This window comes from Zootoca vivipara, chromosome 5, assembly GCF_963506605.1.
Source record: "Zootoca vivipara chromosome 5, rZooViv1.1, whole genome shotgun sequence".
Lineage (NCBI taxonomy): Eukaryota > Metazoa > Chordata > Lepidosauria > Squamata > Lacertidae > Zootoca > Zootoca vivipara.
Genome location: NC_083280.1, coordinates 55,247,579 through 55,268,690, shown reverse-complemented (window position 1 = coordinate 55,268,690; position 21,112 = coordinate 55,247,579). Strand labels below are relative to the sequence as shown.

The 21,112-nt window shown below is 39.0% G+C and overlaps 1 protein-coding gene across 1 annotated transcript in view; it reads right to left on the bottom strand.

Annotated features, from left to right (window-relative positions):
• Positions 1–21,112, bottom strand: part of HTRA1 (HtrA serine peptidase 1) — a 52,398-nt gene that overhangs the window by 14,907 nt on the left and 16,379 nt on the right. Inside the window, exons 2-3 of the mRNA XM_035138717.2 lie at positions 15,402–15,501; positions 14,511–14,715 (exon numbers count right to left, since the gene is read on the bottom strand). Coding sequence (XP_034994608.1) covers positions 14,511–14,715; positions 15,402–15,501 — 305 coding nt within the window. The remainder of the gene's footprint in view (positions 1–14,510; positions 14,716–15,401; positions 15,502–21,112) is intronic.

The following is a 21,112-nucleotide window of genomic DNA, read 5'->3' as shown; positions in this document are numbered from 1 at the left end:
ACATTCCTGTTTTCAATAAACTGGAAAGTGAGGGTGATGTATGCAAGAACCAGCTGCTCCTGAACAACTGGGAAACTGCACAACTTATTATCCCTTTTCATTTTAGTGAAGCAAATGGGGCAAGAAGAAAATTCAGAGACAGACAAGCAGATGTGTCAAGCAGATTTAGTGGCAGCCAAAGACAGGTGACACGAGTGAATGTCAGGCCAGGGCCAAGAGTTGAGTTGCTTCCCTTTATTTAAGGCCCATGTGAGGGGGCCTTTGTCCTGCCAGAGATTATTGAACTAGAACTCCCATTTGCTATAGGCCATGCTTGCTGGGGCTGATGGGAGTTGCAGTTTAGCAAAATCTGGCAGGTCACAAATGATTTACAGTTACCTCAGTAGGGTTGCTAGACTCAATAGAGGACAGGACTTCTGTGCCTTTTAATTGCCCTGCTCTCTTTTGAGTCTGGAAACCTTAAAGAGAAACCAGCAAACCCTTTGCTTGGAAATTAAACAAAGGGTCTGCTGGTTTCTCTTTAAGGCAATTAAAGGCACAGAAGTCCTGTCCTCTATTGAGTCCGGCAACCCTATACCTCAGTCATCTTTTTTTTTTTTTTTTTTTAAATTTTAAAATAGACTTTATTAGAAAATTTTAAAAGATGTACAGACACCAAAAAAAAAAAAAAAAAATTTAAAGTAACTTAATAACATAAAATAACTTGGCAACTTAAATACTATAGTATATCAAGTAATATAAATAACATAACTACATATTTAAGCCACCCAACGTAACTTAATCAACATAAGTAAACAAATCAAGGTTGGTCTAAATAAATTAAATCCATCAGACTACAAATAATATACAAAATCAACTTAGGCAAACCTATCATAATATAACATAACATAACATAGCATAACATAACATAACATAACATAACATAACATAACATAATAATATAACATAACATAACATAACGAAAAGGGAAAGAAAAAAAAAGGAAAAGGAAAAAAGAAAAAAGAAAGAAGAAAAAAAAAAAGAAGGAAAATTAGCCCCAGCTTAGATCTTAACACATGGGCCTATCTCCATCAAATCCATTCATTTTAAATTAAAATTGGCTTCCAATCGCCAACATATCGCTTCTCTTGCTATTATTTCCCTTTTTAGTTTGCTTTCCCTCTTGTTAAATCCAACTAAGTTTTTCCTACATGTTTTCTCTATTCCAGACAAATCACTAGCTCTGTTTTGATATTTTCTTTTTTGAAAAACTCTTCTACGTATCTCCATTCTGTTATTATTCTCTGTTTTGGTATATTCCTAATTGCCGCCGTCATTCTTGCTAAGTTCATAAACTCTACTACTTTAATTTGCCACTCTTGGATTGTTGGCGTTTCTGTTCCTTTCCATTTCTGAGCTAGTACTAATCTCGCCGCGGCACACGCATATAAGAAAATATTAATTCTATCTTTAGGTATACTTTCTGGGATTAAACTTAATAGAAAATATTCAGGTTTCTTTTCAAACGTAATTTTTATCATTTTCTTCATTTTTTCATATATCTCACTCCAGAATTTATATATTTTCTTACATTCCCACCAACAGTGAAAATACGTACCAGTTTTTTCCTGGCACTTCCAGCATTCTTTTGTTTCTGTCTTATAGATTTTAGCTAGCCTTTCTGGCGTCAGGTGCCATCTATATACGAGCTTCATCATATTTTCTTTAATTCCTGAACACGCTGTAAATCTCATTGTCGATCTCCACAATTTATCCCATTGCACTTTATAGATTGGTCTTCCTACATCCTGAGCCCATTTTATCATTACAGATTTTATCTCCTCATCTTTTAATTCCCACTCTAATAAAAATTTATACATCTTAGACAGTGGTTTAGCCGTATTATCAATCAAAATTTCCTGTAATTTAGATTTGCCCTCATTGAATCCTATTTCTTTATGTTTTTTAAATAAGCTTTGTATTTGTAAATAATGTAGCCAACTTGTACAATGATGTTTAATTTCTTCATATGGCTTTAATATAAGTTGATCCCCTTCTTTTACTGTTAATTCCTGGTAGGTTGGCCATTTTCTATTTTTACCTCGGCCACTCATCGTTGTCATTTCTAATGGTGACGCCCACCAGGGCGTCTTTGCTTCTAATAGGTTTTTATATTCCTCCCAGATTTTAAATACCGATTTTTTAATTATATGATCTATAAAACTTTTATCTTTTCCTTTGTTTTCTTGCAATAGGTACGCGTGCCATCCTTTATTATTCCTAAACCCTTCCAATTCCAAGAGTTCACAATTTTCTAGTACTATCCATTCCCTCATCCAGCAAAAACATGCGGAGGCATAATATAGTCTGAGATCCGGGACCCCCCAGCCACCTCTCTCCTTGCTGTCTGTTAATAATTTATATTGTATTCTCGCTTTTTTCCCTAGCCAGATGAACTTGCTTAGGTCTTTTCTCCACGAATCAAAAATTTCTTTCTTTCCTATGATAGGTAACATTTGAAACAAAAACAGGATCTTCGGCAACACTGACATTTTGATCACTGCTATCCTTCCTGATAGGGACAAGTTTAATTCTTTCCAACGGTCCAAATCTTTTTTAATCTCCCTCCATACTCTAAGATAATTGTTCTCATACAAATTTATATTATTGGGGGTAACAACAATTCCTAAATATCTAATTTTATTAACTATTTCCCAATTTGTAATCTTCTCCAAATCCATTATTTCTTTCTTCCCTATATTTTTGACTATCATCTTGGTCTTTCCCATATTAACTCTAAAGCCTGACACTTCCCCATATTTTTGCAATTTCTCCTTTAAATTAATTATCGAATCCAATGGTTCTTCCAACATTAAGATCACGTCGTCAGCAAAGGCTTTAATTTTATAAATATTCTTCCCCAATGTTATCCCCTTGATGTTTTTGTCTCCTTGGATGTCTTTTAACAGAAATTCAATTGACAAAATGAATAACAAAGGAGATAAAGGGCATCCCTGACGGGTACCCTTTTGGATTTCAAATTCTTCCATTATTTCTCCATTTAATATCAATCTTGCCTTCTGTTCGCTGTAAATTGCGTTTATCCCCTCTATAAATTTGCCCCCTATTCCAATTTTCCCCAATGATTTTTTCATAAATTCCCATGTCAAGTTATCGAAGGCTTTTTCGGCATCCAAGAAGATAAAAGCTGCTTTTTTGCTAGGCATCCAATCTAGATATTCAATTAAATCTAGGAAAATTCTCATATTATTTGACATTTTTCTCCCTGGTAAAAAGCCTTGTTGGTCATGCCCAATGATCCTGTTTAGTATCTTTTTTAATCTTCCGGCTAGGATATCACTGAAGATTTTATAGTCGACATTAAGTAGAGAGATCGGCCTGAAGGATCCCACCTGGTCGTTCTCTCCCTCCTTCTTTGGTATTAATGTTATAAATGTTTCTCGCCATGATTTTGGAAACACTCCCTTTTCTAAAATTTCGTTCACTAACAATTGGTACACACCACCTATCTCCTCCCAAAACAATTTATAATGCCGGCTTGATAGACCATCTGTTCCGGGTGACTTACCCAATTTCAATCTATTAACAGCCTCATACATTTCTTGTCTTGATATCGGTTTGTTAAGTAACTCCTTTTCTTCTTCATTAATTTGACCTATATCACATTTGGTAAAATAGTTTCCCAATTTTTCTCCATCAATATTCTCTTTTTTATACAGATTTTTATAGAATTTGACAAAACATTTCTGTATATCCTCTCTATTATTCAACCTTTTCCCTTTATCTACTATACTTGTAATCATTCTTTCACTCTGCCTCTTACGTATCTGCCATGCTAGAAGCCTTCCTGCTTTCCCCCCATGTTCGAATGTCTTCTGTTTCATCCATTTTATTTTGTTCTCAATTTCGTGGCTCGTCAATGTGGATAATTTATTTTGTAGGAGTCTAATCTGCATTACCAAATTCCTATCGTCTGGTTTTTTAGCTAACTCCTTTTCCTTCTCCTCCATTTCTCTCCTAACATCTTCCATATTTTTCTCTCTCTCTCTTTTAACCCTATTTTTTTGTTGAAGATATATGCCCCGAATAAAGGCTTTGCTTGCATCCCATGTTGTTGTCAAATCTATTTCTTCTGAAATATTATTTTTAAAGAATTCTTTCAACAAACCTTTAACCTTTTCAACAAATACTTCATCATTTAAAATTCTCTCATCCAATCGCCATCTTCTAATCAATCTGTTATATTCTCTTATTCTCACCATAACCGGGTTGTGGTCCGTTATAGATTTTGCTAGTATTTCACATTTTATTACCTTAGACATTAATTTAGATGACACCCAGATCATGTCAATCCTTGACGCCGACTTCTTAGCCCCAGAATAATATGTAAATTTCTCTTCTTCGGGATTTCTTACTCTCCATCCATCCTTTAATTCATAATTACTTATTATATTGAAAAAAACGTCCGGTAATTTACCTCTATTTTTCCCTTTTCCTTTTGTTCTATCCAGTTGCGGTAATACAACTCCATTAAAATCCCCTAGTAAGATTACCTCTTCCTCATCTATATATTCTTCCATCTTCTTCCCTAATTTCTTGAAAAAATCCAATTTACATCCATTTGGTACATAAATATTAATTATTGTCACATTCCCTGTCGGCAACGTCAAGCGCACTCCCAACATCCTTCCCTCCTTATCCTGGAATATCTTTTCGGCCTTTATACTAGATTTCACATACGTAACCACCCCCCTTTTCTTTTTCACGTCGGATGATATAAATTCTGTACCTAACCTCTTATTAATTAATACCCTTTCATGATCTTTGGATACATGCGTTTCCTGAAGACATATAATGTCCCAGGAATCTTTTTTCAATATATGCTCCGTCTTATTTCTTTTAATTTTATCATTTAGTCCATTAATATTCCATGAAATAATTTTTAAATTCATAACTTTATTATGTCACTCCAGTTGTAGGCTATCAATGCCGGCTTGATTTTAAAAAAAACTCTTAAGGATAAGAAAAGGAGAAGAAAAAAAAGAAAGAAAGGGGGGAAGGGGGGAGAGAGGGATAGGAGCAACCAAAAGGGGGGAGGAAGGAAGAAGAAGAAGAAGAAAAAGGGGGGAGGGGGGAGGGAAAGGGAGGGTGAAGAGAAGAGGGGGGAAGGGAAAGGGGGAAGGGAGGGATTAAAGATAAAAAGGGGAAGGGGAGAAATTATGTGTGGGGGGGAAGCAATAAGGGTGGGCAACTATTGTTTACAATTCCATCATGTACACGAGAAATAAATCAAAAGTTGGTAACTAAATTATCCGCCTTTGTAAATTAGAGTCAGTTCGTCTTAATTCTCTTCTTCTTCCCCAAACAGTTCTTTCTTTTGTCTGTTATAGAATCTTTCCGCTTCTTCCGCCGATCTGATCGTTTTCCTTTTACCTTTGAATGTAAACGTGAGCCCTTCTGGGAACTCCCAGACATACCACATGTTCTGCTTCGATAGGGCATCCGTCAATACTTTATAATTCTGTCTTTTCTGCCGAATCCTCTTGGGAATTTCTTTATATATAGAGATGATTTTCCCGTCTATTATCAGACTTTCTTGTTTTTTCTTTTGCAGTATTTTGTCTCTGAGTAACATTGAGTTAAAAAAAACCATGCAATCCCCGGGGCCTCTGATGTTCTTTGACCGGTCTAATCTGATTCGGTAGATCTTATCCACATCCATCAATAACTCCTCCTCATTGACGCTCAACCATTTTGACAATTCCTTAATTATTTTTTCTTCTATTTGCTCATTTGCTGACTCAGGAATGCCCCTCATCCGTAGAATCGTGGACTTCTGTTTCATCTCAAGTAATGAAAGTTGGTCTGCTAGGTCTTCTTGTGCTTTCTTTATTTTTTTATTTTCCTCCTCTTCTTTCTCCTTTGTCCTCCTTAATTCTCTATTTTCCACTGTCATTTTCTTAATTACTTCTTCTTGCTTAATTACTTTGGCATTTAGATCTTTAACCGATTTCTCAAGTTCTTTGTTTTTACAATGTAGATCTTTTATTTGTCCTGTCAAATCAGCAATCATTTTAGAATTTCCTTCAATCTTTGAGTCCAATTTTTCAATTTTTGAGTCCACTGTATCCAACTTCTCATTTAATGCTTTGTTCATTTCAGTTATCAGCTCTTTTAAGTCAGCCAGAGCATCATTTTCATTATTCATTGATTGTCTTCTTGGTTGGTTACCTGCTGTCACTGTTGAGTTTGTTGTATTCTGTCGTCTGCCTGCCATTTTCACTTTATATGTTCTCTTTGTGTTTCAATTCTCTTTAATTCTCTTTAATTTCTTCAATCCGGATACCTTGTTTCCCCTTTTAATTGGGAGTTCCCTTATGTTCTTCCTTAAATGGGTCTCATCTCTCTCTCTCTCTTTTTTTTTTTAAAATAAAGGAAATAAAATTTGAGTGGGTATTTGTCTTATAGCTGTCTCATACACAGTTTGCAAAATGTCTTTAAATGAGAGCAGCAAAGAAGAAAGAAAGAGCCTCAGTTACCACTTCAATCCACTGGGTGTCGCTGTGTATCTTTCAGAGATTAACTCTGCTGGTCTCTCCTCTCACCGCTTCTATTGCTGCTGTTCCTTTATCTTCACTTCCGCAATGACGCCGGAAAGGAACACACCGACATGAGTCAGCTACTGGCAAGTCTCCATCTTTAATGACAATTCTTATCTGCCCTTGCAGCGTCTATTTTAATTTTCTCTCACTAATATTCCACCACGCTGTCTTGGTGATTGCCTCCCTTCTCAAAATTTCTCCCCACACGCAGGGCTTTCAAAGCAAGTCTATCAGCGGTATATTAGGCGTTCCTTCGGCTTAACCGCCCGCCCGGAGTCTGTTTTAAAAGTCCAATAAAAGCAATCTCAACACTCACGGGTCGGTAGCTCTTGTTTAATCTCCAAGCCGAAGAGCTCTGGTGCTCGCCAGGCAGGGTCTAGGGCGCCGCTGCAGCGTCGTCTGTTCTTTATTTTGCGCTGGCTCCTCTCCGTAGCTCCACCATTCAAAGCGGTGCCGCTACGCAGTTCCGCCGTTTCGCGCCGCTTTTTCACTATATTAGCGGGAGACCCGTACTCCCGCTTTTTTCGGGGGGGTGTTTAGCGCCACTCCCCCCCCTCGAAGACAAACGCTATCGAATTTAACGCTCCAAGTTGAGCGGAGCGTCTTAAACGCAGCCTGCTTCTGGCGCACCTTCACCGGAACCCTATACCTCAGTCATCTGAGGGTCGCTCTCTAAGGGAGCCAGGAACAAATTTTTGGACACCATGCCGTTTGGACAAAGATGTGCATGGTCTTCGCCTTCCCTTGAGTAGTTTTTTGAGTAGTTAGTGGGGCAATTACTGGATTTTCATTGCATGCTTTATTATATTAGTCAAACTCCTGTCTTGGCAATTAAGGGGCAGGAATGGACAGCCAGACCAGTCCTCAGGTGCAAAGAGTCACGACTGAGGCCCCCACACCCAATAATGTAGCTAGTTCCAGTAACCTTTGTTGTTGCTGCTGTATACAATAAAAGTTGTGACAATATTGTAGTTTAATCCAGTATCAGTGCCTGCCTCATTACTGTTGCCACAAACAATCAACCCTTTTGAGTCTTTGGAGGCCTGGTGCTCTAAAACAAGTTGCAGGCTTTCTCCGACCCCAACCAAGCCCAACCCAGGTCATGAACTTGATTCTAGGGCACCAACACTGCTTGAGGCCTACCTGCTTCTGCAGGAAGTGAATGCGAACTTTTGCCCTCCTGATTTCTCTCTCACCCACTGCTTTCCCTTCTATTTGTCTGATCCATTCATGTGGTTTCTCTTCCCCTCTGTAGCACTGCAGTTTCTGTATTTGTGTGGCCAGAGGGGGGGGGGGAGTTGGCTATTTTTCTGTGTACACAGCCTGTGTGGAAAGCAGCAAAGCAAGCTGTGTGTTTATGTTAATGGCCAACAGTTCCGAAAAACAAACTGGTTGCATTTCAGAGGTACCTCTTACAAAACATGTGGAAGTGATCTCGACCCTAAAACATATAACCGGACCTCAAAAAGTTTCTTCTCATAAGTTTACCTCTTGGTGGTTTTAAGAGATCTAATGGAGGCAGATTTTTTAAAACAAAAACACATGCTCAGATGGTAATTTTTCTTTTAATTATTAGTAAATTGTGGCAAAAGTCACTAGCTATTTTCAAAACACATCAGAAGACTAAGACCTCCCTAAAAGCAAACCTCAAACAGTGAAATGGCAAAAAAGACTGCCAGGTAGGGAGGTAATTAGGTCTCCTGGCACAGAAGCATCTGCACTCTTCTCCACCAACCTGGTATCCTCCACATGTTTTGGGTTACAGCTCCTTTTATCTCTGGCCATACTGACTCTGGCAGATGGAAATTGTACACCAAAATATCTGGAGGGTACAGGTTGAGGAAGGCTGATTCTACACCATATTGCAGCAGACACTAGATCATGTCACACACAATCACTTTTGCAAATTAATAGACAAACCATCCTCCTTTCAGTAACCAGGCCACCTTACTTCAAAGGTTAGTTCAGAACACTTTGAATTAATAATAAACATTATATGATTTATGGTTGCTTTCAGACATCACAAGAAACTATAGTTATTAAGGGAATGAGCCTAGACAAGCGCTGGACTCCTGCACTCCCACATCTCCTTTGATGAAACTACAAGGAAGTGAACCAAAATGTTCACTTCTGTTTTGAACCCTAAATGGTGGTTAATGTTAACCATGGTTATTGAAACAAGCCAGCTTCATAAACACAAAGTTAATTTGTTTCAGTAAACCACACTTAAGGTTAAACACAGTTTGTTCAGACATAAATGGTGCTTAGTGAAAAATGGGACCATTGCTTCTGATCTTGCAACTGTGCTGAAGAGGGAAGTATATGAGTCCTGATGCTCACATAGGTTCATTCCCATATTTATGAACTAGAATTTATCACTAAGTCTGAATGCACTGGTTGCCCCAGTATCAATCTAGTTAGCTGCATTTTCAAAGTGGGTGAGATTATTCATCTACAACAGATAAGGGCAACTTATGACTCTCTAGATCACGCATGGCCAAACTTGGCCCTCCAGATGTTTTGGGACTACAATTCCCATCATCCCTGACCAATGGTCCTGTTAGCGAGGGATGATAATGTTGGTCTTTGACTCTCTTCAGTTGGCAAGGCCAATAGAGAAATACGATGGGAGTTTTAGTTCAGCAATATCTGGAATGCCACAGGTTCCCTACCACTGGTCTAATAGAGACTTCATAAGCACTGGAAATGAACATGATTGTTTGCACAGTTGGATTTCTTCTTCAAATCAGAGAAGTCAGACCTAAGCAGTGTCCACCAGTATCCTCTCTACGACCCTTGAGAGTTAGAGCTCTGCACATTTCTGGCAACTTCTAAATAGGAAAGAGATGCATTTCTTGCATCCATCCCAATTACCAGGGCTGTGTTATCCAGATAACTACTGGTAATTGGTAAGATGTCCAGGACCTTGTTTTCATAGCTGCCAAGTTTTCCCTTTTCTCGCGAGGAAGCCTATTCAGCATAATGGAAAATCCCTTTAAAAAAGGGATAACTTGGCAGCTATGCTTGTTTTGGACCTAAGAGAGGCAACATTTCTAAGTCCAAGTTGCTGTGTTTTGTATAGTCAAGCTGCCCCAGTGCTTAATAAAAACCACTCACTGTTCAGGAAAGGGGAAGAGTGATCTATGAGGACTTATTGGCTTCTAAGGTGAACACTCCAACTCTATGCTTTCTTCTATGGAAACTTCCATGTGGGAGGTCTGTTCAGTTCCATTTGTTTTGGCTTTCAACCAGTCATCATGTAATCACAATATGTGACCTGCATTCATGATAGGGGTTGTTATTTGTTGTTGTTTTTGGTCCAGTTTATTTTTGCTAAAGGAACAGAAAAACTTTTTTAACCCTTTGGTTATAGTTCCATTAAGTCCTATTTGCACTGCTTGTTAGAATATGTGTTTAGGGTGTGTGTGTGTGTGTGTGTGTGTGTGAGAGAGAGAGAGAGAGAGAGAGAGAGAGAGAGAGAGAGAGAGACTTACGGTATTTGGTCAGAGAGAATCAAAAACTGACCTGAAGCTAGATGGACCAGTTGACTAACTCCCTACAAGACAACTAATGGTTTCACTTTCGCAGCTCCCTTCCTTTCCTTGGGCTTCCCTTATGTTAGTTTTCCAGAAATAATTTTTTTACTTCCCTCCCTAGAGAACAAAGTTAATAAAGAACCTTCACTCTTCAAGATGTCTTCAAATTATCCCATATTACTATGTATCTCCATTTGGTCAGCACAACCTTATGGAAACTGCAGGGGGACATCCCAACAGATCTGTTTCTCATTTGAGCTAAATTCTTTTCCGTGGAAAAATGGGTTAGTGAGTGCAAACCAGTTCATTCTACTGGTGCCTGTAACTCAATACTTTATTTAATTTCTTTTCCTGTTTAGAAAAGCAGCCTGTCCTAAGGCAGAAGTCCATCACTTAAAGGAAAATTGCATGCTTGGGAATGAAAGAACACAGCAGTTTTAGAAATGTCAGTGGTGTGGAATCTTTAGAGTAAGTCGCCTTGTGCTTTTTTCTTTACCGCAGACATTCCATATCCCATGACAGAATTTTTAGTACTCATATTTTCATTATCTGGCGAAAGGAGGAAATATTCCCTTCTGCTTCAGAAATACAGTTAAAATAATCATATAGTCAACAATCATTTTTAAATGCATTAAATACTACTATCAAATTAAATGATAAATAAGCCCATGTGCTATACAAATTAAGCATTTATTTATTTATTTAATGGAAGTGTAAGTGGCAAAATAGCAGGGAAGTGATATTGCAGGTAAGTTTTTACCCTCACTATTCAATTGCCTAATGCTTATAATTAGAAGAGCACTTGTCTAATACTCCCAGTCAGAATCTTTGTTAAACATATTCCTCTTAGTAGGAATAAACTAATTGAACTAATAAACTAACTGAAGAATGCTGCATATAGTGAACGAAGTTTAATAGGCTGCAGGTAATGCACAGAAGTTGAAATGTGCTCAAAAAGCCATATAAAATTACTTGTTTTGAAACTATGTAGATTTTAGTTATGTGTGATGATGTGACTACATACAACTCCCTAGCATGCAGTCCTAAGGTGTCCTGGGGCCACAGGGTTTTGTGAATCTGCTTCTCTGTGGATGGAGCATCCTTGTTGCAGTTGCAGAAACCTCCACAGCTATCCCTCCCCCTCTGGTGCTTTGGAGGATGTGTTTTGGCACAGATTAGCGCAGGGATCAGCAAAAATTTTCAGCAGGGGGCCGGACCATTGTCCCTCAGACCTTGTGAGGGGCCAGACTATATTTTTGGGGGGTGGGGGGAGGAATATGAACAAATTCCTATGCCCCCACAAATAACCCAGAGATGCATTTTGAATGAAAGCACACATTCTACTCATGCTGATTCCCAGACCGTCTGCGGGCCGAATTGAGAAAACGATTGGGCCGGATCTGGCCCCCGGGCCTTAGTTCGCCTACCCATGGATTAGGGGGTTGGAGAGTACACAGTCCCTAAGGCCAACATGCTTACTTTGCTTTCCATTGGGATCAAAGATTTTTTAAAAAATAAGAATAAAAAAAAAGCATAGAAAGTTGGTAGAAATGCTGGTCTTCCACCTTCTGTTCTGCCAGTGCTATTATGATGATGATGATGATGATGATGTAATGAATTTATTTACCACCCTATACCCAGAGGTCTCAGAGCAGTTCACAGAATAAATCTAGCAAGGCTTGGCTTTGGAAGATCCTCTGCTTCACATTTTCCTTTCTCTGCCCCCTTTGGATTGTCCTGCCTCCTTGCATTAGCTAAAATACTGTAACTGAACAGCATTTCACAGGAGCATTTCATCCTTTCCAGAAATAATACATAAAATAATCCAGGAAACAATGCTTAAAAGGAAATTGCTGAACTCAGCTACTGTGTATGCCCATCTGCTTACTTCCTCTGATAATCCTTGCCAAAACTCCAATTTGCAACAGTGTCCACCGCTGTAAACTAAGGAAGCTACACCCACTGTATTCTCAACATAGATACAGTGGTACCTCAGTTTATGAACACAATTGGTTCCGGAAGTCTGTTCATAAACTGAAGCGTTCATAAACTGAAGCAAACTTTCCCATTGAAAGTAATGGAAAGTGAATTAATCCGTTCCAAATGGGTCCGCGGCATTCATAAACCGAAAATTCGTAAACCGAGGTGTTCATAAACTGAGGTTCCACTGTATAACGTGTTCTTAACTCCTCCTGCCCAAACCTCTGGGAAAATGTAAACTAAAAAATATTTCTTTCACTCTTTCTGCTAACTCTCAGTTGCACTGAATCAGCATTCCAGGTCCCTAAAAAGCCGTGGGAGGATAATCCCCATTACCTATGCTGATCACAGCTATCTGAAATGAGCTAATATTTTAAAATATGTGTACAGATTTTTATCATAGATATATGCCCCGACATGAAAATCCTTAATAATACATAAGAAAAGAAAAGCTGGCCTCCCAAACACTCTGTGCAGCATTTCAAAGCTATGCTTCCCCCATGAGGTTCTCTTTGCATATTTAAATAAAACGTTTATGCAGCACAGTAAAAAAAAAAGGGGGGCATCCAGCCAAGTAGGATGGAGCCATGTGATAATGACTGAGCAGTTTAGTAACTGCTGGATCAATAGCCCCAATAGGATGAATAAAGTATTGTGTGTGTGTGTTTTAATTTTCCCAGAGCACTTAGCGATGGAAAACGAAACAGCATTTGTCCCTTTAAATATGCCAAATTGTATAACACAACACACACACACCTGCAGTGCATTAATGGGAGGTTTTGAAATAGCATGAATACAGTGGCAAAGCAAGCTCACCACATGAAAACCAGAGTGCACTCTAGGGCATAAACAAACATTATTCTTGCTACGTTTTTCGGACAGAAATCAAACACACGCCAGGAGTTGTTTTCCAAAGAACTTGAGTTATGTCTTAATTGTGCTTTCCCCTTCCAAGGCCGCAGTACTGAATTAGGGCACATCTGCACAGTAACAGCCTGTGTTCCCAGCTGGACTCTGTAGCGCACATGAATGGGAGGAAGCATCGCCCTGGAAAAGGCAAGTACCTTTTGCCCCAGGGTGACCCCATGTTAAGAAGGCAGCCATGCAGAATTAACAGCCTGCTTTGACACCGCAAAAATAATTTGCCAGCCATATTGACCTATCTTTGTATGTGGGCTTGAAGAGTGCGTGGTAGGAGTATATTCAGGTCCAAACACAAGAAAGGTTCAGCCGTGGCATTAGGCCAACCTACCGCATGTCGTTGGACTGCATCACTCATCGTCTCATCAGCCCTAGATAGCATCTCTGCATTCTTTATTCAGAGCACTGCCATGTCAAAGAGTAGCAGACATTGGAAGTAGATATTGAAAATACATGAGCCCTATTCTGGTGGGCTGCACATATGTATGCAGGAGTGGGGATGAGCTCACTAACCTTTGCCCCTTTGCTCTCTGCAACTTGGAGGGTAGAGTGAGGACTCATTATTTAGAACACAATTCAGCAGAGTTCTACATCACAGAGGAATTCTTCAGAAGTAGAGGAGGCTCCCTGTTTCAGACTTTGCCCTCCTAACCTGTGGTGGGCAGCAGGCATGGCGACATGGGGGCAGAGCTTGGCTTGCTCATTCCTATTCTGCTCATGTGCAGCCTTTGCACACAAGCAGCAGGTCCAAGCATGGCTGTAGAAACACGTGACTGTATGTCAACATGTGCATGGCAATACTTAATCAATGTCAACTGTGTGTATTTCTATCACAGCCAATCATTGCCTCTCTTTCTAGATGGGTAATAATGGGTAATGGTGCAGCAATAAATCTCCTAGCACACTTGCAAAGCTATGGTAATCAGGGTCCAGAATGGTTGCAAATTGGTTGGAGACTGCTGGCTGAGATCCCTGCATTGCAGGGGGTTGGACCCTCAGGGTCCCTTCCAACTTTACAATTCTATGATTCAAATAACTGGTTCTGGCATTTATATCAGCTCCTCATATTATGGCTAAGTTGCTCTTACATGCTTGCAGAATCATACAAAATGGGGATTTTTTAAAAAAATGCAGTGCTTTTTTTAAAGTCTTGCTGAACAACTTTGCCAGTTTGCAGCCCTACAAAGTTTAGACCCTTTTGATGACATACTGCATCACTCTCACAGTTGAATTTTAAAATGACTACAAATCAAAATGTATTGAATCCGTTGCTATACTGACATCCTAAGTATCTTGATATGGTTGAAAGTTTTATTTAAACTTGATTCAACTATATATTTGGCATGTAAATATATTCACACTTCTTTCCAAGTCCATTGTTTGCTATAAATCTGTTTTTTTCATGTAAGAATATATCAATATCAATCAAACAGCAGATGCATAAGTAATCCCTTGCTCATCATTGACTTACCGCAGTGTCTATTTTTATTAGCGCAATATCTGCTTTCTCGTCAATATCTTTAATTTTAGCTTCACGTGTTTCACCATTCTTCAGTTCCACTTTTACTCTGTTCTTGTTGGTAACCACATGGGCATTCGTAACTATCAGTCCATCTTCGGAAACAATAAACCCTGAGCCACTGGCAACAGGAACTTCCCTCTTTGAAAAAGGCAGTCTAAAAGACATGGAATTTCAAGATCAAGAAGCAAAGCAGTTTCTGAAGAGAGCAAAGACAATCTGCTTCTATGACCACTACACACGATTATGATATATTTGGTTCATGATACCTTAGAATATGACACATAAAGGACTTTCACAACACATACAGGTGAAACTCGGAAATTTAGAATATCGTCGAAAAGTGCATTTATTTATTTATTGGTGAAACCAATATATGAGATAGATGCATGACATGCAAAGCAAGATATGTCAAGCCTTTATTTGTTGTAATTGTAATTATTTCTCATTAGGCGGGTCAATTATAAATGGAATGTAATTACCGTATGAAATGTAATAGTGATGTTTATTTTTGTATTATTGTATCTATTTGTTTTATTACTGTGGAATTTCCAAAAGAAAGCATTTGTAAAAATTAAAAGAAAATAATAATAAGTTGCATAACTGAAATAAATGCACTTTTCGGCGATATTCTAATTTTCCAAATTTCACCTGTATATTAATGCATTAACTTTTTTTTAAAAAAGCTGGTCATTAAGAAAATAATGGTATGCTATACTATTCATACATTACACATAATGTTATATTCATAAACAACATTTAAATATATCAGTGTTTTTCACAACAGCACACAAAACCCATAAAGTCACCCGTTAAATAATAAAACTTGGATTTCTTGTTTACTTGCGAAACAATTCAATGTGAACCACAGCCGGTGCAATCTTCTCTACCACATCTGCAATAAAGTTGTATTTGTGCCGCAAGCTATTCGGATCTTCCTGGCCTGAGGAATGAAAAATAAAACACTTGTCATAATTCATCAATGTCAGCAGTAAAGAGTTGCAAAATACTCATATTAAAAACAGAGTTGATATCTATGAAAAACATTTCTTAAAAAAACAGTCTGAGAGCTCACAGCAAGACTGTTGTTGAGATTACTTTTAATTAATAAAATTGCAAGGGTGGGGGGAACTTGCTCCAATAAAAACACTGGGTATCATTATATTACAAAAAAGATTACTCAGTTTTAGCATCCTCATATTTATCAAATGAGTCACCACACCCCTAAGGCTGCCACAAGGCAGGGCATTTTCACATATAACCATACCATAAACATCCTTACCTACATAGCAGAGCCGGGCACAACTGTGCCACTTATCTCATCTCTATTATGTGCTCTTCTCACAAATGCCAGGTAAGAACTACCGGTATATATCATCTAATATAGTAGCATCACAGTTTCAGCAGAGGCTCCTTTTAGTTACTCTAACAAAATATATATTTAACACACTGCTAAAATTATGTATAATTAGCTTCTTGAGTTAACAAATGTTGGTTTGGCTTACTAGCCAGTCACTATTTGTGACAACAATGAGCCCTTCCATAGGTCACTCTGGCATGTACAGAGGGCTTGAAAGAGATTAAGAATCCTCTCTCCTTTGTATGAAGAAAGTAAGAAACAGTGGCACTCCCACCTGCTGCTGTTTCCTACCTGCTTGCAGACTTCAGCACAAACCTCTGAGTAGAAATCTGCATTGTGCCGGGTGTCCTGCTAGAAATAGGGTTGGGTACACTCACCTCTAGGGAGTGGTTATTATGGGAATGGCCCATAATAGCATTCTAAGTTCACTTCAGTAAAACAATATTTACAGGACCTGAACATAAAACCACACATTAGTCAGACCTCCCAGGTGCCCTAACAATTGCATTTTATAACTCAAGCTCAATTCAATTAACTTTCCTGCCTCCCATCAGCCGCTACTGATGGCCCAGATCCTTCTGGCCACCACTCTTCATGATTCTGCTCTGTTTTTCTTATAACTGACAGGTGTGTCTCATTTCTAGGAATACCTCCACAATAGCCTGCCAAAATATTTAGCAATAGACTTTCCCTGGACCGAAATTATTGATCCAAAAACCAATGACAGTAATTTTTCTAACTGGGGCATGAGCTATAACAAAGCCATAATCCCATAAACTGCAAAAACAAAAACAAAAAACAACTGAAAAACATTAAGAAAAGACTACACAGGTATAAGGTGTCAGTGCTAGTTTCAGGCTTCAATTCATCAAAGTACTGTTGTGAGTTGTGGGGTAGGTTAAGCTGTATGAATCCCTTCTAGTTCTTGGATCTAGCAAGGGTTAAAATCTAATGGTATATTCCATTGTTGAATTAGCCAGGCAAGGGCAAGGTATGGATAGTCTGACAAAGGAAGCTGCTCTGTGCTAGAGGGGAAATGGGTAGGGTGGGCCCTCTCCCTGCTCCCCTGAGTACTGAGAAAGTCAATAGCCAAAGCTGTGTGAGAGAGTTGCTAGAAGCACACAGAAGCCAGAGAGTTTGTGCCATGCTTGATTTTTGCTTGAATCCAAGGCTGTAACTAAGGGAGAAACAAGACCTTCTGGGGTTGTTAAAGCTGTGAGCATTAACCATTGTAGGTTCAGGTTGTATTTATGTATAAATAAACCAGATATCATAAAGACACCATGGTCTCCACTGCCCCTCATTCCAAAGAAACTGAACCCTGAGTAAGTGCCTGGAACCCCTGGAATCCTGCACTGCTTGGAGATTGGGGTGGCATGCAACAGTGATGCTGTCCAACCTGTGCCAGAACAATTAAGCCACCAAATCCTGAAGAAAATGCAATTGCTTTGACAATTGTTTATAAAACTCTCATCTTGTATGTTGTTATAAAGTTACATTTACTGCAAAAAAGGAGAGACAGAAATACTATTTATAATCAAATAGTGTTACTTTCTGTCTTTTTGTAGCAAATGAAACTTTAGCACAACATAAACAATTATCCTTTTTTTAGATCTATCCAATTTTTATCTATTTGCAACATGAATGCATGGCTCTTCAGAGTAATCATTCTCCTTGGAAGGAGAGGCAGACCTCACTGCTGTGCTCCATGAAAATTCCTCTCGTCTTACTTTAAGAAATGGCAACTGCGGTGGAACAAAAACCATGCGATTTCTAAGTAACAGCAGGCAAGAGATACCTAGCTATGGTTAGAAACGACACACCATCACTTCATAATTCATTTAATGACTGGGGGGAAGGGGGGGACAGGTGGGGAACCAGATCTCCCAGCATTTACTTAACTCTCTGAAGTGTCACATAAGTTTAAATCACTGTCTGGGCAGTCACGACTACACTAAACAGTTCAACTATAAATTCATCCACACGTTGCATACTGGGCAAAGTAAATTTAAAGATGACAACTGACCCAGTTGTCTTTTAATTTTGTTAATTAGATATAAAAGCATGATATTGTGATATTGCTATGAAGACAGCAGCCCCCGACCAGTTTTCCCAAACAGTAGGAGGTTCAAAGGGTAGCTTCTTTAGAGAGTCTATCCCATATGGTGAAACTTATGGTGCCTTTGCAATACCTACAAAATATAAACACAGAGCATACTGGAATTTAGGGTTTGCCTTTAACTGGATCTTGCAGAGATCCCCAAAGAACAAAGTTTGCAGCCACATCAATGTTACATTTCAGCAGAGTCAAGCCTAAACTTTCTGTCAGCTTTTCTCCAAGTCCAAATTCAAATTTGAAACAGTAAAAAAGCAAAAAAACAAAAAACCCATTATTTTCTAACATTCAGGCAGAATATTGAACCTGGAACATACATTGTAGATAGATGGCCTATTAAAAGAACACCTTCAAACCATCATATCAGACAGAAAGTAAGTTGAAAGGAGCATCAGAATGGTCAAATCTGTTCAGGACACTTGAAGGCTGTTTGAAAGCATTGTAACAGAAACTCAGCTTTAACAGAAGGGCCAAACATGTTCATGAGGATACCAGCATAGTTAACAATCAGATTCAAGAAAGCTGTAAAAAGTATGAAGGCTTTATTCAAGACTCATAGAGTTGTTGAGTGGGAAGCAACCACAAGAGTCACCTAGTCCAATCCCTGCAATGCGGGTATCCTTTGCCCAATGTGGGGCTCAAACGCATAATAATAATAATAATAATAATAATAATAATAATAATAATAATAACAATAATAATAATAATAATAATAATAATAATAATATTTTATTTATACCCCGCCCTTCCTGGTTTAAAAACCGGGCTCAGGGCGGCTAACAGGAAATATAAAACATTGATTAAAATATGACTTTAAAACAGCATAGAGTACAACATAAAATGCAGCATCAATAGCAATAAAATTCAAAAATTCAGGAGTCTTTTTTTTGGGGGGGGGGACGACAAAAACCAGTCAGTAGGCATCGAATGATCACCAGGGCTAACTGGCCATAGAAGAAGAAGAGGAGTTTGGATTTGATATCCCGCTTTATCACTACCCGAAGGAGTCTCAAAGTGGCTAACAATCTCCTTTCCCTTCCTCCCCCACAACAGACACCCTGTGAGGTGGGTGGGGCTGAGAGACTTCAAAGAAGTGTGACTAGCCCAAGGTCACCCAGCAGCTGCATGTGGAGGAGCCGAGACACGAACCCGGCTTCCCAGATTACGAGTCTACCGCTCTTAACCACTACACCACACTGGCTACACCACACACTACACCACAGCTAATATACCGTACATAATAATGCCTCATTAGAATTCTCTGTACAGTTCTACTGAACCCACCTCAAAGTGCATACCATAAAGCTGGAGAAGAGGGCAACCAGTAAGATCAGGATTTGGAGTATCTTTTCTCAGAGGAATTATTATTATTATTATTATTTATTTATACCCCGCCCATCTGGCTGGGTTTCCCCTGCCACTCTGGGCAGCTTCCAACAAATACCAAAATACATTAAAATATCGCAAATTAAAAACTTCCCTAAACAGGGCTGCCTTTAGGTGTTTTCTAAAGGTCAGGTAGTTCTTTATCTATTTGACCTCCAATGGAAGGGTGTTCCACAGGGCGGGCGCCACTACCGAAAAGGCCCTCTGCCTGGTTCCCTGTGGCTTTGCTTCTCGCAGCGAGGGAACCGCCAGAAGGCCCTCGACGCTGGATCTCAGAGGAAAGGCTAATTCAACAGGTAATAAAACATTTATAAAATTATATCTGCATGTAGATAAAGTGGTTGTAAAAAGGGGTTTTGCCCTCCATCTGTCTTAATACTACATCTCAGGGTTATCTAATAAAACCAATTAGCAGGATATTCAATAAAGGATAAAAAAACAGACTTCTTCAAACAACACATGCTTAATTTATGGAATTCGCTTCCAAAAGATAAAAATGGTAAGATGTTGGCTTAGACAACTTTAAGAGTTGTCTAAGAGACAAATTTGCAGACAGGCCTATCAACAGCTACAATCGTGAATATTAAATAAAGGTGTGGAGCAGTGTATCTTGGGGTGGAGTGGGCAGGGCAGGGCAGGGCTGCTGCTTTCATGCCTTGCTTCCAAGCTACCCGAGAAGCATCTGGATAGCCACTGTTAGAAACAGGATGCTGGGGCTAGATGTACCTTTGGTTAGACCCAGAAGGGCTTTTCTTGTGTATCTTACGTTATTCTTGCGCAAACCATTTGAGTTGTATAACACAATTTTGCAACAGATGTTGTGGGGGGGGGGGAGAAACGGATCTAATGGAAAACATCTTGCCTTCTACATACACAGATTGCTAGGACTTTCATAATGGAACTCTGTGAGCAGTTAAGAAACACATTCTCAAGTTCCTCGCTGAAAACAAATGAAAGAACCTCACAATTTTTCAAGCTATTTTCTCGGGGGACAGTGCTTTCCTCAGAGTGTCTCTCAGCATGGGAAAAGATGTTTCTGTTGCATACCATTCTCCCAGTCCCCATCCTTGCTCTTTGTCAGTCTAGAATCATGGCAGGAAGAAGAGAGAAATAAAAAGTAGCAAACACAGGAGCACAATCTACCAGTTGTCCATAGCAATTAATCTTTTATAAAGCTTTTCTTTTCTTTTCATTTTAGTCCACAGCATTTCTGTCCATCTGTTTTAGTGTTCCCAGTGTGAGCAGTGAGATTGGGTCGTCTTAGCTTGCCCTAGTTTAATTTGCAAGATTAACCAATGCACACCTTCAGTCTCTGTTACACATACATGCACACAGTTCAGGTGAATCTTACAGCTCTTTAGTGATGAAGAGATTTACCATGGACATTATGCTAATATTGTAGGCAACACAAGACACTTTGCTGGAGTTGTTGTGGCTTATTAAGAAGGCTATCCTTCAGAAACATCTCAAAATATGGCAGTGCTGGGAAGCACATAATAATAATTAACACTGATACAATATAACTCTTACAACAAAGTTGTAAGACTGGCCATTATTATTTCATATGTAAAATGGGAGAGGAGCCTAGGCTGATAAGAGAGTGGCTTGTCTAGTATGTTAATGACAAAGGCCACATTTGAACCAGAACCTACAAACCATAGCTGCCAAGTCTCCCATTTTTCATGGAAAACC